The sequence below is a fragment of the Myxocyprinus asiaticus genome, chromosome 45 (genome assembly GCF_019703515.2).
Source record: "Myxocyprinus asiaticus isolate MX2 ecotype Aquarium Trade chromosome 45, UBuf_Myxa_2, whole genome shotgun sequence".
Taxonomy (NCBI): Eukaryota; Metazoa; Chordata; class Actinopteri; order Cypriniformes; family Catostomidae; genus Myxocyprinus; species Myxocyprinus asiaticus.
In genome coordinates, this window is record NC_059388.1 from 13,226,454 (window position 1) to 13,243,340 (window position 16,887).

The 16,887-nt window shown below is 37.8% G+C and overlaps 2 protein-coding genes across 4 annotated transcripts in view; one reads left to right on the top strand and one right to left on the bottom strand.

Moving 5' to 3' along the window:
* The window catches only part of ccdc146 (coiled-coil domain containing 146), a 36,363-nt gene that overhangs the window by 17,196 nt on the left and 2,280 nt on the right, over positions 1-16,887 (bottom strand). For all 3 annotated transcript variants that reach the window (XM_051687882.1, XM_051687880.1, XM_051687881.1), the window contains 6 exons: positions 6,610-6,692; positions 5,911-6,120; positions 3,034-3,091; positions 947-1,123; positions 788-861; positions 459-686 (listed from right to left, as the gene is read on the bottom strand). In XM_051687882.1, coding sequence (XP_051543842.1) covers positions 459-686; positions 788-861; positions 947-1,123; positions 3,034-3,091; positions 5,911-6,120; positions 6,610-6,692 — 830 coding nt within the window. The remainder of the gene's footprint in view (positions 1-458; positions 687-787; positions 862-946; positions 1,124-3,033; positions 3,092-5,910; positions 6,121-6,609; positions 6,693-16,887) is intronic.
* Positions 11,952-16,887, top strand: LOC127434861 (fibroleukin-like). The gene is made up of 2 exons (XM_051687890.1): positions 11,952-12,667; positions 15,001-16,887. The coding sequence occupies exons 1-2, from the start codon at positions 12,028-12,030 to the stop codon at positions 15,711-15,713; spliced, it is 1,353 nt and encodes a 450-aa protein (XP_051543850.1). The 5' UTR covers positions 11,952-12,027; the 3' UTR covers positions 15,714-16,887.

Below are 16,887 nucleotides of genomic sequence, written 5' to 3' on the forward strand. Positions count from 1 at the left end.
CCATCAATACAGGAGATTAAAAAAACTTTCATCAAAGTTTTTTCAGATATGTATGTGCAGCGTAGTTCTAGCAGGAAGACTAGCAGCTGTACATCATTGCACCATTATCTAGGTAACTCATAGCCAATCACGTGTAAGTCATCGCTTTATAAATCTGCTCACAATCTGTCACATTGCTGTTTCAGTGTGCTAACACGGCAACCTCCACCACCCCACCACCACCAGTTGAGTCCAGTCCTGCACGGGGGTACGCTCCTCACTCCTGCCTCCTATCTCCGGCAGGATCTGATGGTTCAGAGTGCAACTTCTTTGGACCACTAGACGGGGCTTACACCAAAGAGAGACGTTACATTCCTGTTTTATATTCATCAAATAAATGTAATCTAAAACTTTATTCAAGTCTGCGAGTCTTCCTGATAGAACTTATATTCTGTATCACCCATCTCTGCGATAATAACCTTTGGTCCATAAGGATGGCCTCTTTTTCCTTAGTCATTTGCAGCTCTTTGAGAAGTCTGTCGTGCTCTGTCTGTGCAGCCACCAGCTGAGCCCTGTGGCTTTCTAGTTCTCTGGCCACCTCCCTTTTGGCATCCATTACCTCTTTGGACCTTGCCTCCATCCTTTGAAGGTCCTTCATGTGTTCTATATGCTGTGTCTCTAATACTGCCACCTGCTTCTCTTGCTCCCTACAGTATAACAAATATGAACGTGCATTGTCTTTCAAATATTGCCAGTGATTTGTGTAACTTCACTGCAACATTGAACTCCTGTCACCCCAGTTACATACGTTTTTCTGTGGGTGACCCTGTCGATCTCCTTTCCTAATTGAACAGGTATAAGGAGCACCTGAGCCAGCTCAGCCTGGTGAAAGACATAGTTTAACATGCGAAATCCATGTACTATAGTTCACAAGACAGATGCCAAGTGTTTGACAGGTCTCACATACCTCATTGTTCTCAACGAGGTATTTTAGCTCATCCAGTTCGCGTTGCTCTTTCTCCATATGTTTCTGATGAGTCTCCATGCTCTCAGATAAAGTCCTCACCTCCTGCCTGAGCTGGACCACCTCTTTCCTCAGCTCCTCACAGCTTTCGTTCAGGGCCATGTACCTACCCTCCAGCTCCTGAGAGTTATTACACATACATGCATTCATATAAACACTGGAAAAGGAAAAACACAACCATATACACATAAACAAAGTGCTTGTAAACCAAATTATACATAAAACACAAATATACAGAGACCATACAGTAGATAATAAGCAAAAACAAAAATGACCCTAAATATACACTCAGTGAGCCCTTTATTAGGAACTCCTGTACACCTACTTATTCATGCTATTATCTAATCAACTAATCGTGTGGCAGAAGTGCAGTGCATAGAATCATGCAGAAACGAGTCAGAATGGGGAGAAAATTTGATCACAGTGATTTTGACAGTGGCATGATTGTTGGTGCCAGATGGGCTGGTTTGAGTATTTCTGTAACTGCCGACCTCCTATAATTTTCACGCACAACAGTCTCTAGAGTTTACTCAGAATGGTGCCAAAAACAAAAAACATCCAGTGAGCGGCAGTTCTGTGGAAAGAAATGCCTTTGTGATGAGGAGGAGGGCGGGGCCCTAATCGGGCTAAACAGCAGAGGAGAGTGATAAAGCCAAGCCAGATGCGGCAGTTCGAGAGAGAGAGAGCCACACGCAGCTGCCATGTGTGTATATGTTTGTGTCTTTTTGTTTAAATTCAATATTATTTTGACTGTTCAGCCGGTTCCCACCTCCTCTTTGCCCATCTCTATACTGTTACAGCCTTGTTGATGAGAGAGGTCAATGGAGGATGGCCAGACTGGTTCGAGCTGACAGAAATGTTACGGTAACTCAGATAACCGCTCCTTACAACTGTAGTGAGCAAAACATGTCAAATCTTGAGGCAGATGGGCTACAACAGCAGAAGACCAGGTTTGGCACTTTATTAGGGCCATAGTCTTAGGACCATACTGTTACTGACCATAAAGTGAGTGTGTATTACACCACACAATACTACAATCAAAATACGACAATCGAAATACGTCAATTCAAGATATTGCGTGATTTAACATGGCCATTATGGGAAAAACGTAAACTAACCCACAGTCTGAAGGGAAAATGTCAGGGACGGTTAGAATCACAATTATTATAGCATTTCAGTAACATCAGCTGCCCACCAGCAATCATTTCTCTTGACAAATAGAGAGTAAGGACAGACAATAATGTCAACAAATAATATACACTATAGACTTTGTGTTTTATTTTATTATTTGTATTTATTTATTTTTATCCCCTTTTCTCCCAATTTGGAATGCCCAATTCCCACTACTTAGTAGGTCCTCATGGTGGCGCGGTTACTCAGCTCAATCCGGGTGGCGGAGGACAAGTCTCAGTTGCCTCTGCGCATCTTATCACGTGGCTCATCATGCATGACACCGCAGAGACTCGCAGCATGTGGAGGCTTATGCTATTCTCCGCGATCCTCGCACAACTCACCATGCGGCCCATTGAGAGCAAGAACAACTGATCGCGACCACGAGGAGGTTACCCCATGCGACTCTACCCTCCCTAGCAACCGGGCCAATTTGGTTGCTTAGGAGACCTGGCTGGAGTCACTCAGCACACCCTGGATTCAAACTCACGATTCCAGGGGTGGTAGTCAGCGTTAATACTCGCTGAGCTACCCAGGCCCCCCGACTTAGTGTTTTATTTAATGTCAGGGGTTTATATTATGTCTTTGATTTTTAGATTATTATGATGGCATATTTATTATGAGATTGCCCACAACATTAAATAGTGCTAAACAGAAAACAGAAAATAAAAGGTTACAGCATGATTTTGTACACACTTTTTTGAATTTCAGATTAAAGCATTTTTACATTTGACTAATGTAGCATTTCAATGGTTTGTATTGATGTTTCGATAGAAGTCTCTCTAGTGACACAACATGAATTGTTTGGAAAAAACAGTGATGTGTAAATCTGGTAACTTCGTGGCCCCAGCAATACTCACAGCTGGTTTAGGCTGCTCCTGATACTCTTTCTCAAGACAAAGCTTTTCCTCTTTGAGACTGAAAAGGAGAAATACAATTCTGTGAAGCAAATCTGTTCATCCATTTTATAGAAAACAGGATCAGAATGTGAAGCAATTTGTATAAAAAGGAACTGAAATATGCATGATATAAATGTGGCATGTTGAGAATTAAATAATCAAAGTGTATGGAAATTTTTTATTTTAGAATATTTCAAACTATATTATCACATAGGCCACATCCACACTAATCTGTGCAAGTTTGAAAACTCTGTTTTCAGTTTCCAAACGTCATCATTTTCCAAAGTATGTGGGAAATCGCTGTTTTCTGTAGGGATGGGTGGACCAATCCTAAAGTAAGGACAGGGTTGGGAGGGTTACTTTTGAAATTTATTCCACTACAGATTACAGAATACATGCTGTAAAATGTAATTTGTAATTTATTCCACTAGATTACTCAAGGTCAGTAACGTATTCTAAATACTTTGGATTACTTCTTCAGCACTGGTAGATTTTTTTCACTTGTTTTGACTATAAAAACTCTGCCAGTACAGTAAGACAAAATACACCTGTTAAAAATTTATTCTCTGAAAAACCTAAATATCTTATGCAATGTTGTTTCTAAAACAAGATAAATCTAATTGATCTTGTTTTAAGAATTTTTAGATATTTTTACAGGAAAACAATACAAAAAGTATTATCAAGAATAAGATTTTTGCCCTAATATCAAAGTTCTTACTAGAAAAAAAGAAATTTTCTTGATAAAAAAAATATGATCGTGCCTGGTAACATGTGCATGTAAAATGGCTAGAAATAGCATTTTAGTTTAGCGTAAAGCTGACAATTTCAATTCTTCTGCTCTAGACTTACTTCAAACTTACTTCTCTGTCTGCTCGTATGAATGTAACACATCATAAGAAAGTGTTTCACCACAGTTCAAAGGCACTTTGGATCACATCATTTATATGTATAAATGTTTTCCATCTGAAAGGACTAAATATTAAATGAAACAAATGACAATAAAATGCATAGTAATCTCTTCAGTAATCAAAATACTATTTGAATGTAACTGTATTCTAATTACCAATTATTTAAATTGTAACTGTAGTGGAATACAGTTACTTATTTTTTGTATTTTAAATACGTAATCCCGTTACATGTATTCCATTACTCCCCAACCCTGTATCGATACTGATGTTGTATTGAGAATATCTATCCTCACAAAAAAAAAATAATAACAATTTTTAAAATAGTGATATTATTATTTGGTTACTATAAACATTTTAAGGTGACATTTATTACAATAGATTTGTTTTAGGTTTGTTACAAATTTGTTTAAATAAAAAGTTGTTAGAACATTGATAATGATCTGTTAATGTTGTTAATAAATGATACCCTTACGAAAATTAACCACAGTTTAACAACAGTATTTTTATAGTAAACATGATGGTAGAAACCATGTTTTTTTTTTTGGCGGGAACCATGGTTTTGCTACAGTAATACTTTAATATCAGTATCAGTATTGATATCGTATCAACGATATTGGACTTGGTATTATTGGTATCAGATCAAAAAGAAAATAATTGGTATTGCCCATCCCTAGTTTTCAGTGGAGGAAAACAGTGTTTTTCTGTGGATGAAATGCGTAAACATAGTGAAAGTAATGCGTTTTCGAGCGAAAACTTATTAGTGTGGACGTGGCCATAGTTTGGCTCCAAAAAGTATTTGGACATTTAAGCCACACTCAAAAATGTAAGAATTCTATTGCATTAGATTAGAAAAACAAAAACAAATGAACTTTTGTTCACACAGGTGTAGTTCATCACATTAACCTTGGACATGTTCCACTATCAGTTGACAGCCAGAAAGTGTCAATACTTAGACAATACTTTTGTCTTAATTTTGAACATTATAATTAAAAACAAAACGTTTTGTGAAATGTTTTGATTGAAAAGAGTGCTTCTGCAATCTTTCTTTAAAATAAATGCCACTTGGATTGATATTTTTGTCTCTGAATGCACTGACATTCATCATTTTTAAGTGTTTTGAGTGTCCAAATACTTTTTGAGGATACTGTATGTAGAACAGTGTTTGTGTTGTGGTAAGGGTTATTGAACACATTTTTAAATATACTTTGTAAAACGTGTGACCACATGTACAATTATCTTTGTTCCATGCTACTGTGGTCAGGGTAGCCTGGATTGTCCCAAATACAGCGACAGCTTACTGAGCAACAGCTTACTGAGTCAGTCTGGCAAAGGATAAAGGATCCACTGAGGACATTATAGCCATATGTGTAGAAACTACACCTGCCTGTAATATGCCTGGTGCTTTATCGGGAGTCAGCAGTAAGAATGCTTGCCTAACCAAATGGCATCAACATAATATTTAAAAAAAGATAGTATGAGAGAGACAGAAAGTATAGTTTGTGGTGCCATTAATATAAGATATAACATAGGCACTGATGTTTTGATCTATCAAAAACACCAGTAGCTTAGCCAAAGGTCAACAACTGCATTCTGGCTGCAGCGTGGGCTGTAACTAAGCATGCAATGCTCTTTTCCATGCTACATTTTGAAGGCGAGAAAGACCTCATATGTTAAGGGGGACAGAGACAGATTTGCCAGAATTCAATACCTTTTGTTTCGAAAGGGGACTAAACACGCCATGCAAAGAGCGAACAACAATAACATACTGTGGATACACAAGTATTTCTTGTTAACTAGCCATAGGTCAAAAACATCTTCTTTCTGCATGTTTTCAAATACAGCCTTAGCAGAGTCACACCTCCTGTAAAGTTCTTGCCTTTTGGTGTGGTCTTAAAAATGTAATTTAACGGCCTGCAGAGCACCAACATACCACTCAAGCTGGAACTGCAAGTGGTAATCTCTCTCTTCAGCCTCCTTTAGCTGGTTGTAGGAGTGCAGAAGCTTCTGTTTCATGCAGCTGACCTCTGTGTCTGGCACCTCAGGAAACAACTCTGCCTTCTCCAGCTCCTGTCTCTGCTGCTCCAGCTTACTGCGGAAGGCTTTCGCCTCCTGCAGCAGACGCATTTCTGACTCCTGAGAACTGTCACATACACAACGCCTTTATAACACTTGCTGATCTTGGATTAGGTTACTAGAAACAAATGTAATGTGGGCTAGATTTTACATTTTCTAACGAAAATGTGAGTGATTGCCAGGGTATTGCAATGCAGTTTCTGAGTGTGTGTTTTAAGCAAGTACCACTAACTAATTATTTGGAGTAATGAAATAGAGAGTGAACCCAGCTCTGGAGACATTTACTTAAAACACGAGTGTTTTACAATTATAGAGGAAATTGAATATCATCAGTAGTTGCGCAGTAAACAGAACTGTCAATGCTATAGTTCTGTCATGTTTGTAACAATTTACATTGCTAGCACCAGGTATTAGAGAGTACATTCTGTGAGTTTATGTTGAATGGCGATACGCAGGAAATCTTATGCAAGACTAATTCGTTCTTTGTGATGGACATTTGGTGATGACATGTTGGCAATATGATGCATCACCTGTAACACTGCAAGGCTGATCTCACCTTTGTAGAGTTTGATGCAAGAGGCTGAAACTAGCCCTAAGACGAGCCACTTTCGCTCCACTGATCTTGCCAACAGAGAAAAGCTGAGGACAAAGATAAAAAAGAATCATCAAAGATCCATTTGGAAGCTAAAAAGGTTCATGGATTTGACTCATTTCAGGTGTATCTTAGAGCGGATCCACATGTGTGCGGCACACATTAGCTTGCATTTGAACTCCAGCATGGAAAGTTAAGATCTAAGCGTTAAGTGTTGTTTGTCTGACAATTGAAGAACAGTTTTCTGATAAGCATCTCTGATTATCACAACCACCAAAGGGGATGCATGTTTTCTCTTTTTTATTGGGGAGACCAACAAACTAAACACATGTTTTGGTACTCATTCAACAGAAATCTTCCAGATTCAAAGATTTTATGCTTGCTGTGTAGGGTTGTGATTCATCTCATGTTGCAATTTAGGAACATCCTCAATTCAATAATCAGTAGGTTTCCAACTCACAAACTGAAATGGAGTCAATTCTTAAATTCTGAATTTTGCCCAAAACTGCTTTTAAATGCTATAAGACAGTAAGAGACCTTATAGCCCTGATGCAAATTAAAATGAGGCTGTAAGGGAATATGGAAATAAGTACTGATCATCACAGTTTAATATGTTGACTGTTTTATGGTCCTAGGATGTGCCTTTCACAACCTTTGTTCTGCTGTTTTGTTTTTTTTTTGGTCCTCTGGAAACATGTTATAATGTTAAAAGAATGTTCCAGGCACAAAACAAGGTAAGCTCAATCGACAGCATTTGTGGCATAATGTTGATTACCAAAAAAATAAAATAAAAATTATCTGTCGTTTATTAAAAAAAGAAAGAAGCAAAAGTTGTTACAGTAAGGCACTTACAATGGAAGTGAATTGGGCCAGTACATAAACATTAAAATACACACTGTATAGCCACAAGACATAAACATTATGTGTTAAAATAATTTTAATGAGATCAAATGACTTAATAATATTATCTGTGTAAAGTTATATTACATAACATTACATTGTAACTTAGTTGCCATGATAATGTATTTTTTTATATATATATTTTTTGAAATAAACGAGGGACTAGTTTAAATTATTTTCTGTGGAAATCAACATTATGCTACAAATGCTGTCTTGTATTAGCTTAACTTGTACTGAACCCAGAACATTCCTTTAAAGGGTTAGTTCAACCAAAAATGAAAATTCTCTCATCATTTACTCACCCTCATGCCATCCCAGATGTGTATGACTTTCTTTCTTCTGCTGAACACAAAGATTTTTAGAAGAATATCTCAGCGCTGTAGGTCCATACAATGCAAATGAATGGTGGCCAGAACTCTGAAGGTCCATAAAGCACATAAAGGCAGCATAAAAGTAATACACACAACTCTAGAGGTTAAAGTACTTTTTTACTCTAAATTCTCCTCCCTGCCCAGTTGGTGGCGATATGCACAAAGAATGTGAATCGCCAAAATCAAAAGAAGAATGTGAAAGTGACAGTGGAGAAAAAAGGACACATATTGATCTGCTTCTCACCCACACCAATCATATCGCTTCTGAAGATATATATTTAACCACTGGAGTTGTGTGGATTACTTTTATGCTGCCTTTATGTGCTTTTTGGACCTTCAAAGTTGTGGCCACCATTCATTTGCATTGTATGGACCTACAGCGCTGAGATATTCTTCTAAAAATCTTCGTTTGTGTTCAGCAGAAGAATGTCATACACATCTGGGATGGCACAAGGGTGAGTAAGTGATAAGAGAATTATCATTTTTGGGATGAACTACCCCTATAATTAGCTTCAAATGAAAAATGTAGCTCTTACTCTAAAGTATATCTTATTATGGTAGACTATGATTAATGAGTATGTGGTGAATTCAAAATAATATAGAACATCAAGACAGTATGATTTATTGAAATAGCAGAAACTTTTTCACAATAAATTATTTAAAAATAATAATAATACATTTCCAGAAACAAATGGGACTGTTTCCTGGGAATGACTTCTTGCACTGAGCCAAAGGCAGAAATCTACAGTTGGATACTGTGGAGTTTATAGAAAATCATGAGGCACACATGTGGAAGATCAGCTTTGAAGTGAGACAATGGACCACAACAGACCACATTGTAGACATCTGGATGAAGAGTCAAGTAGGGAAATAAAAGAATCATGGAGTATATTCAAAATTGACATTATTACCTCACAGCACCAACTTAATGTAGATAAAGCTCTATATTTGGAAAACAAAAGAAGAAACTGTGAAGCTACAATGCATTCAGAAAGTATTCAGACCCCTTCATTTTTTTCACATTTTGTTATGTTGCAGCCTCATGCTAAAATGCTTTAAATTTTTTTTCTTCACATCAATCTACAATCCATACCCCATAATGACAAAGCAAAAACCAGATTTTTGACCAAATGTTCTTAAATATTGTCGTAAATAACATCTTAAAGTTAGGATAACCTCACATTTGTCTTAAATCCTAAAAGGTAAAATGTTTAATGAATTTACTAGGTTTTTCAAGTTGAGTCTGAAGTTGCAGTGGGCTGTTTACGTAGAAATGTTATTTTAGACCAAAAAAAATGTTTGGACTGTTTTGTGTTTAATTATATTTTTATTTTCAGCTTGTAAACCATGTAAATGTTATCACCAAATTCAAACAATAAATGTTGTTTTGAAGCTTCTTAATCATGCTAATTCAAACAGATGTGCTACATATAGCGCTCTCTCTCTCCGCGATCTTTAGAGTTCATAGATACAATAATAATTATAACATTAGAAAGCTGAGACTCTTTTTTCACACCCCATCCACATCCCTATCGGAGTTGGGTACAGAGGAGACAGCCTCCGCCACCCTTTCCCATTTACCCGCCTCGTACTTTCTGACAAGATATCATTATCAAGCTTCCTAAGGAGAACTTTTTCCTTGCAGTAATTTCCTCAACAAGAACCTCTTGTCTACTGACATTTATGTTTCTTTTCTTTTCCTCCATGTCAAATTTAAAGTTATCAAATGGTTAGCAGCAAATAAATTCTCCTTTGACGGTTAATGTCGTTAAACTAACACATCTCACGCACTTTACATTCAAAAAAATAATCGTGAGGTGAAAAAGGTTAATAGATCAATTTATCCTTACAATTCACCAGTGTTGAAGGACTGAATTTGTTATAGGCTATTAGACAAGGCAAGCCCATGAGCAGGCTGATCAGACAATGTCAAAGCCTGTCTATTTATTCTTAAGAAAAAAAATGTATATGTTCTTAAGAAAATATTTGAGAACTTCTTAAGAATTTTTCAAGAACTGCACATAGGAATGTTCTTGCGAACTTCTTATCACTTATCCTAAGAACTTTCTTTTTTTTTTCTTAAGAACATTTTCGTGAATCTGGCCCCAGACTCTTAACTCAGTACTTAGTTGAAGCACCTTTGGCAGCGATTACAGCCTCAAGTCTTTTTGGGTATGACGTGACAAGCTTTGCACACCTGGATTTGGGGATTTTCTGCCATTCTTCTCTGCAGATCCTCTCAAGCTCTGTCAGGTTGGATGGGACCGTCGGTGGACAGCCATTTTCAGGTCTCTCCAGAGATGTTCAGTTGGGTTCAATCCCGGCTCTGGCTGGGCCACTCAAGGACATTCACAGAGTTGTCCCTAAGCCACTGTTGCATTGTCTTGGCTGTGTGCTTAGGGTCATTGTCCTGTTGGAAGGTGAACCTTCGGCCGAGTATGAGGTCCTGAGCACTCTGGACCAGCTTTTCATTAAGGATATCTCTGTATTTTGTTGCGTTCAGCTTTCCTTCAAACCTGACCAGTCCCCCAGTCCCTGCTGCTGAAAAACACCCCCACAGCATGATGCTACCACCACCATGCTTGACCGTTGGGATGGTATTGCGCAGGTGATGAACGGTGCCTGGTTTCCTCCAGACATGATGCTTGGAATTGAGGCAAACAGTTCAATCTTCATTTCATCAGACCAGAGAATCTTGTTTCTCACAGTCTGAGAGTCCTTTAGGTACTTTTATGCAAATACCAAGCGGGCTTTCATGTGTCTTACACTGACATAATGCCCAGATCGGTGGAGTGTTGCAGTAATGGTTGTCCTTCTGCAAGTTTCTCCCATCTCCACACATGATCTCTGGAGCTCAACCAGAGTGACCATTGGGTTCTTGGTCACCTCTCTTATCAAGGCCCTTCTCCCACGATGGCTTAGTTTGGCCAGGCGGTCAGCTCTAGGAAGAGTCCTGGTTGTTCCAAACTTCTTCCATTTAAGAATTATGGAGGCTGCTGTACTCTTGTGAACCTTCAATGCAGCCAAACTTTTTTGTAGCCTTCCCCAGATCTATGCCTCGATACAATCCTGTCTCTGAGCTCTGCAGGCAGTGCCTTTGACCTCGTGGCTTGGTTTTTGCTCTGATAAGCATTTTCAGCTGTGAGACCTTATATAAACAGATAAGTGCCTTTCCAAATCATGTCCAATCAATTGAATTTGCCACCGGTGGAGTACAATCAAAGTGTAGAAACATCTCAAAGATGATCCAGAGAAATGAGATGCACCTGAGCTAAATTTCAAGTGTCATAGCGAAGGGTCTGAATACTTATGTCAATGTGATATTTCATTTTTTTCTTTTTAATAAATTTGATAAGTTATCAAAAATCTGGTTTTTGCTTTGTCATTATGGGGTATAGAGAGTAGATTGATGTGAACAAAAAAAACAATTTAAAGCATTTTAGCATAAGGCTGCAACATAAAATTTGAAAAAAATGAAGGGGTCTGAATACTTTCTGAATGCACTGTATTTCTGGCAGACTTATGGTGACATCGGCATAAGATTACAAAAAAGCTGTTTCTGTACTAAGAAAAAGCATGTCTTTGTCAGTAAAATATAACTTTGTGACAACACATGACCCAGTACAAATACAAACACATTACCAATACACAGTGCAAAAACAGCAATAAACAGATGATGACAGACAATGTTTTGCAGAATGCCACAGCGATCCACAGGAATGCATGGAAGAAAATATGGGCATTCTGTCTCAAATCTGATTCTGGTTTAATTGAAAACCGCAACAAGTGACTTCACAAGACAGAGTTATTCATATGGTGAGGCTTTTGTTATTTTATTTTAACTTATTTTTCATGTAGATTTTACTCAAGGTTAAAGAAGAAAAGCATCATTCCTAAATATGAGTCACGTACAGAGTTTAGAGAGAAAGAGTGACTGGTCCTGTTCCACTCCATTTCTCCCTGCGTAGATGTCGAGTGTGCAATTATGCAATACACTGCTGCCCCACCCTCACACTCTCTCTCTTTCTCTCTGCTCTGATATTACTACCCACTTAAATGCAGTTCTCCTATTTTCTCTCTCTCAGTTTGGATCCTATCTGCATTTGACACTATGAAACTGGTGTATGTGTGCTGTTTCCTGCTGACAGCAGCCAGACAAGCTGTAGAGGCTGTTGGCAGTGGCCCATCTGGTGTTCTGGAGAAGGTGGCTGGAGTTTCCAGCTGTTCCCAGGTGAGACTGAAGCCAGCAGGGCAATGTGAAGATGAGGAGGAATGCCCGTACCAGATCACTCTGCCACCGCTCACCATCCAGCTTCCCAAACAATTCCGACTACTGGAGAAGACCATGAAGGAGCTGCAGAGCTTGAAGGAGACTGTAAACAGATTGAAGAGCTCATGTTTGGAGTGCAGCTCACAAAAAATGGACCTCAACTTGCAGAAGGACAGTGGAGATCCCCCGGCTGGGAGTGCAGAGCAGGGTAGAGGGGACACAAGCACAAGAGTCTACTGGAACGGAAATGACAGCAATAACAACATTGTACAGGACATGAAGCTGAAGATGAACCGCATGTCTAACAGCCTGAAGAACGCACGGGTGCAGATTAACTCCCTTCAGGGTCGTCTGGAGGAGCTTAACCTCCTCAATTTGGAAAATGTGGAGGCTATAGTAGACCGAAAAGTTGAGAACATCACTGGGATTGTCAATAAAATCGGCAGCACCTGCACTTCGCAATGCACGGATGAACTTCAACGTAAGTCCTATTTATGTTATACACTTACATAATTTCAGCCAGAAGGAGACCAAAGTTACTTTTTTTTAAACTGAGAATTATGCAACATGAGTGCATTTTGATGAATAGCATATGGAGATGCAAGCTTTTGCATGAAGTGAGAACCTAATTGCCTATTTTTTCATCCCTCCAACCTGCAATCATAATCTATAACCAAATATTACTTCAGCTTTTAAATTCCTTAACTGAACTAATTCAGGACATGCAGAACTGGGGTAAATTTAAGAATCATTCAGATCATTTACAAACAAGAATCTCATGGAATGCTTTTCAAGTCAATACTGTAGTTACTTCCAGTGTTGGGTGTAATCTAATAACAAAGCAATTAGTTACTGTAATCTAATTTTAATTAAAAAAAAGTAGTGTAATGCATTCAATTTTAAATTCTTGTAATTAGATTACAGTTACTGACTTTCAATTAATTTAATTACCTTTAAGTACATTATAGGGTTATGCTTATTTCTAATATATTATGTAGAATACATAAATGATGGTCGCATAATGAGTCTTTGTGAAAGAGAAATGTGAGGTGCTGAGTGTATGACTTGTGTGTAACAATGAACAAAGAATTTAAAGACATTATTTTAAATTTGTTGAGCGGAAAAGTGTTTTAGAAAGTAACTAGTTATATGATTACTTTTTAATTAAGTAACTAGTAACCTGATTACAATTTTAGTGAAATAATTAGTAATTTGTAGTGGATTACTATTTTTAAGTAACTTACCCAAAACTGGTTTCTTCTAATAATAAGTTGCCTGCCAGAAAAAAGGCTGCTGGACTCTTGGGATAATGGAATAGTTTTGTAAATGCCCATAGAAACCCTATGACTTTGATTTCACAAAATCAGATGGGGAATGCAAACTAATTATAACAAGGTTTGCATTGTAATAGTGAAAAAAAGCTTAGGGGATAAGACATGTTCACAGAAAATCACATGATGATGAAATCATTTTAATAAGCCTCGCTGAACCGAATTACCTTTTTTCTATGCCAATAACACTTTTGATCTTTCTAAAAGAAGCAATATATAAAGCAGTTGCTTAGTTTCAGTGCAGAACTATAGCACGGGCCATAACATTTTCAACATCTCAACTTCTTGAAAGTATTTAGCTCTTGAAATAGTAATACTACAAATTATCTGAAAGTCATTTATATATTGATTTTATATGTTGTTTATATATTTTCATAATGTTCCAAGTTAGGTTAACTCTATATTTATCAGCATTAGCTGAGAGAGAAATGATTTTATATGTAAACAAAATTGACATTATAATTGAAAAAATACATCCAAATAAATCACAATTGAATTAATTCGTATCGAAATAGTAATAGAATCGAGAAAGAAATAGAAATCTTATCAAATCAAATCAGGAAATCTGTATCAATACCTAACCCTATTTACTATACTTAAAAAAAAAATTACAAAATTCAAATAGACCAAGACTAGTCTGACGAGTGCTCAATAAAATTCCAAGAATGCTACTTTATTTTTCATGGCTTCTCTTTTCTCTGTACGTGTGATCTCCAGTCACCTAAACTGTGTGGGGCAAACATTTATAGAACTACACTCACTGAGCACTTTAATAGGAACACTATGGTCTTGATAAAGTACCCAACATGGTCATCTGCTGTTGTAGCCCATCCGCCTCAAGGTTTGACATGTGCATTCTGAGATGCTATTCTGCTCACTACAATTGTACAGAGTGGTTACCTGAGTTACTGTAGCCTTTCTGACAGCTCGAATCAGTCTGGCCATTCTCCGTTGACCTCTCTCATCAACAAGGTGTTTCCGTACGCAGAATTGCCACTCACTGGATGTTTTTTGTTTCTGGCACCATTCTGAGTAAACTCTAGAGACTGTTGTGTGTGAAAATCCCAGGAGATCAGCAGTTACAGAAATACTCAAACCAGCCTGTCTGGCACCAACAATCATGCCACTGTCGAAATTACTGAGATCACACTTTTTTCCCCATTATGATGGTTGATGTGAACATAACTGAAGCTTCTTACTTGTATCTGCATGATTTTATGCACTGCACTGCTGCCACACGATTGGCTGATTAGATAATCGCATGAATAAGTAGGTGTACAGGTGTACCTAATAAAGTGATCGGGGGGTGTACAGTATATTCATACCGTCTGGATACCTTATTTTCAAAACACCTACTTAAATGTCTGATTAAAGGATTTTATGGTGCATCTGAAGTTCTATAGAGTAGTTTGCTATGTTGGGCGACAGTAGTAACAGCATATGAAATTCTGATCATCAACCTACTGTATCTCCCTCTCTACAGACATCAAAAACTTCACTCCCAGAGACTGCTCTGACATCAGTGTGCTGAAGCAGAGGACAAACGGAGTGCACCGGGTGACCCCCGACCCCAAGAACAGCAGCTTTCTAGTGTACTGTGACATGGAGTCATTTGGTGGTGGGTGGACGGTTGTGCAGCGGCGAATCAACGGTAGTGTGAGCTTCAACCGCACCTGGGCTGAATACAAGAAGGGATTTGGTGACCCACATGGGGAATTCTGGCTGGGCAATGACAAAATCCACCTGCTCACCAAGACCAAGGACATGGTGCTGCGCATTGAGCTTGAAGACTTTGAGGGCACACGTGGGTATGCCAAGTACGAACAGTTCTATGTTTCAAATGAATTTCTCCGTTATCGACTGTCGGTGAGCGGGTACACTGGGACTGCTGGGAATGCTCTGCAGTTTAGCAAACACTTCAACCATGATCAGAAGTTCTTCACCACACCGGACAAAGACAACGACATGTACCCCTCAGGGAATTGTGGGGTGTACTACGGATCGGGCTGGTGGTTTGATGCCTGCATGTCAGCAAATCTCAATGGCAAATACTACAAAACAAAGTACAAGGGGAAGAGGGATGGGATCTATTGGGGCACATGGCACAACCTGACTAATGAGTACTATCCCACGAACTACAGACAAGCATTTAAACATGTCAAAATGATGATAAGGCCAAAGAATTATGCCCCCTAAGCCAACTGATGTATAAATGGAAATAACAATTATTTTTGGTGCCGTTACACACCTTCCGTCAAGGAAAATGTCTAACAGTATAGCTTGTTACAGATATGACAAATCCTCAGAAATTAAAGGAATATTCCAGGTTCAATACAGGTTAAACTCAATCGACAGCATTTGTGGCATAATGTTGATTACCACAAAAAATAATTTTGACTCATCTCTCCTTTTCTTTAAAAAAAAAAAAAAAGCAAAAATCTGGGTTCCTGTGAGGCCAATCTGTAAACGTTAAAATACTCACCGTTTCAAAAGTATAGCCACAAGACATAAACAATATGCATGTTAACATGATTTTAGTGTGATAAAATTGCTTACTAACCTTTTGTGTACAGTTAGAGCCAATTTTACAACTTTGTTGCTATGACAACATAATGCCATAAACACTTAAACAATCGTAAAAATGACAATTTAAACAACAGCTCAAATAATACACAAGTTTTAACAGAAGAATTAATTGAAGTGCTTTTATCAATTTAGAAACTTCACATTTCTGCCTTCAAACTCTCCAAAAATTGGCTCCATTCACTTCCATTGTAAGTGCCTCACTGTAACCTCCATTTTTGCTATATATGTGAAATAAAATGAAACTCTACAAAACTCTTTATTACAACCATATTTGGTCTGTTTAACAAACAAAGTGGAAAAATATACAATCCAGCCTCTACTCTGAATATATGAGGACATTGTTTAATGGTTTCACTTCTTTCTTAGTGTGTGCTACTGTCATCTTGTGTTCAATTGTATACTACAAAATAAAACTACAAAGATGGAAGGTTGAACTAGGAAATGTACAGTATTTATTTTCGAAAGAATTGGACGAATTTTGAAAGACCTTTTTTTTAAGTATTGTTGTGTGACTATAGGCTGGGACCTTACTGGACGTTAGTTTAAATGTAGCAGAAACAGCGCTGCCATTCTTCCTTTTCTGAAATGTATTAAATTAGAGAACACAAAAGCTGTTTGTATATTGAAGCATTTCTATAAAGTTACATTCATTTTTTTTTTTTTTTAAAGTTGCAATAATCTTTTCTATGAATCTAATAAAAAAATGTGTCAAAGCTTTTAGAGTTCATGCACACTGTGTTTACTGCACATTTTTGAGCCGACTATTAAACTGAAGATGTCTGAA

Excerpts from the sequence above, each read along its gene's own strand:
- LOC127434861 (XM_051687890.1), top strand. The coding sequence starts at position 12,028 with ATGAAACTGGTGTATGTGTGCTGTTTCCTGCTGACAGCAGCCAGACAA. Across the intron at positions 12,668-15,000 it reads ATGCACGGATGAACTTCAAC|ACATCAAAAACTTCACTCCC; the intron begins GTAAGTCCTATT and ends CCCTCTCTACAG.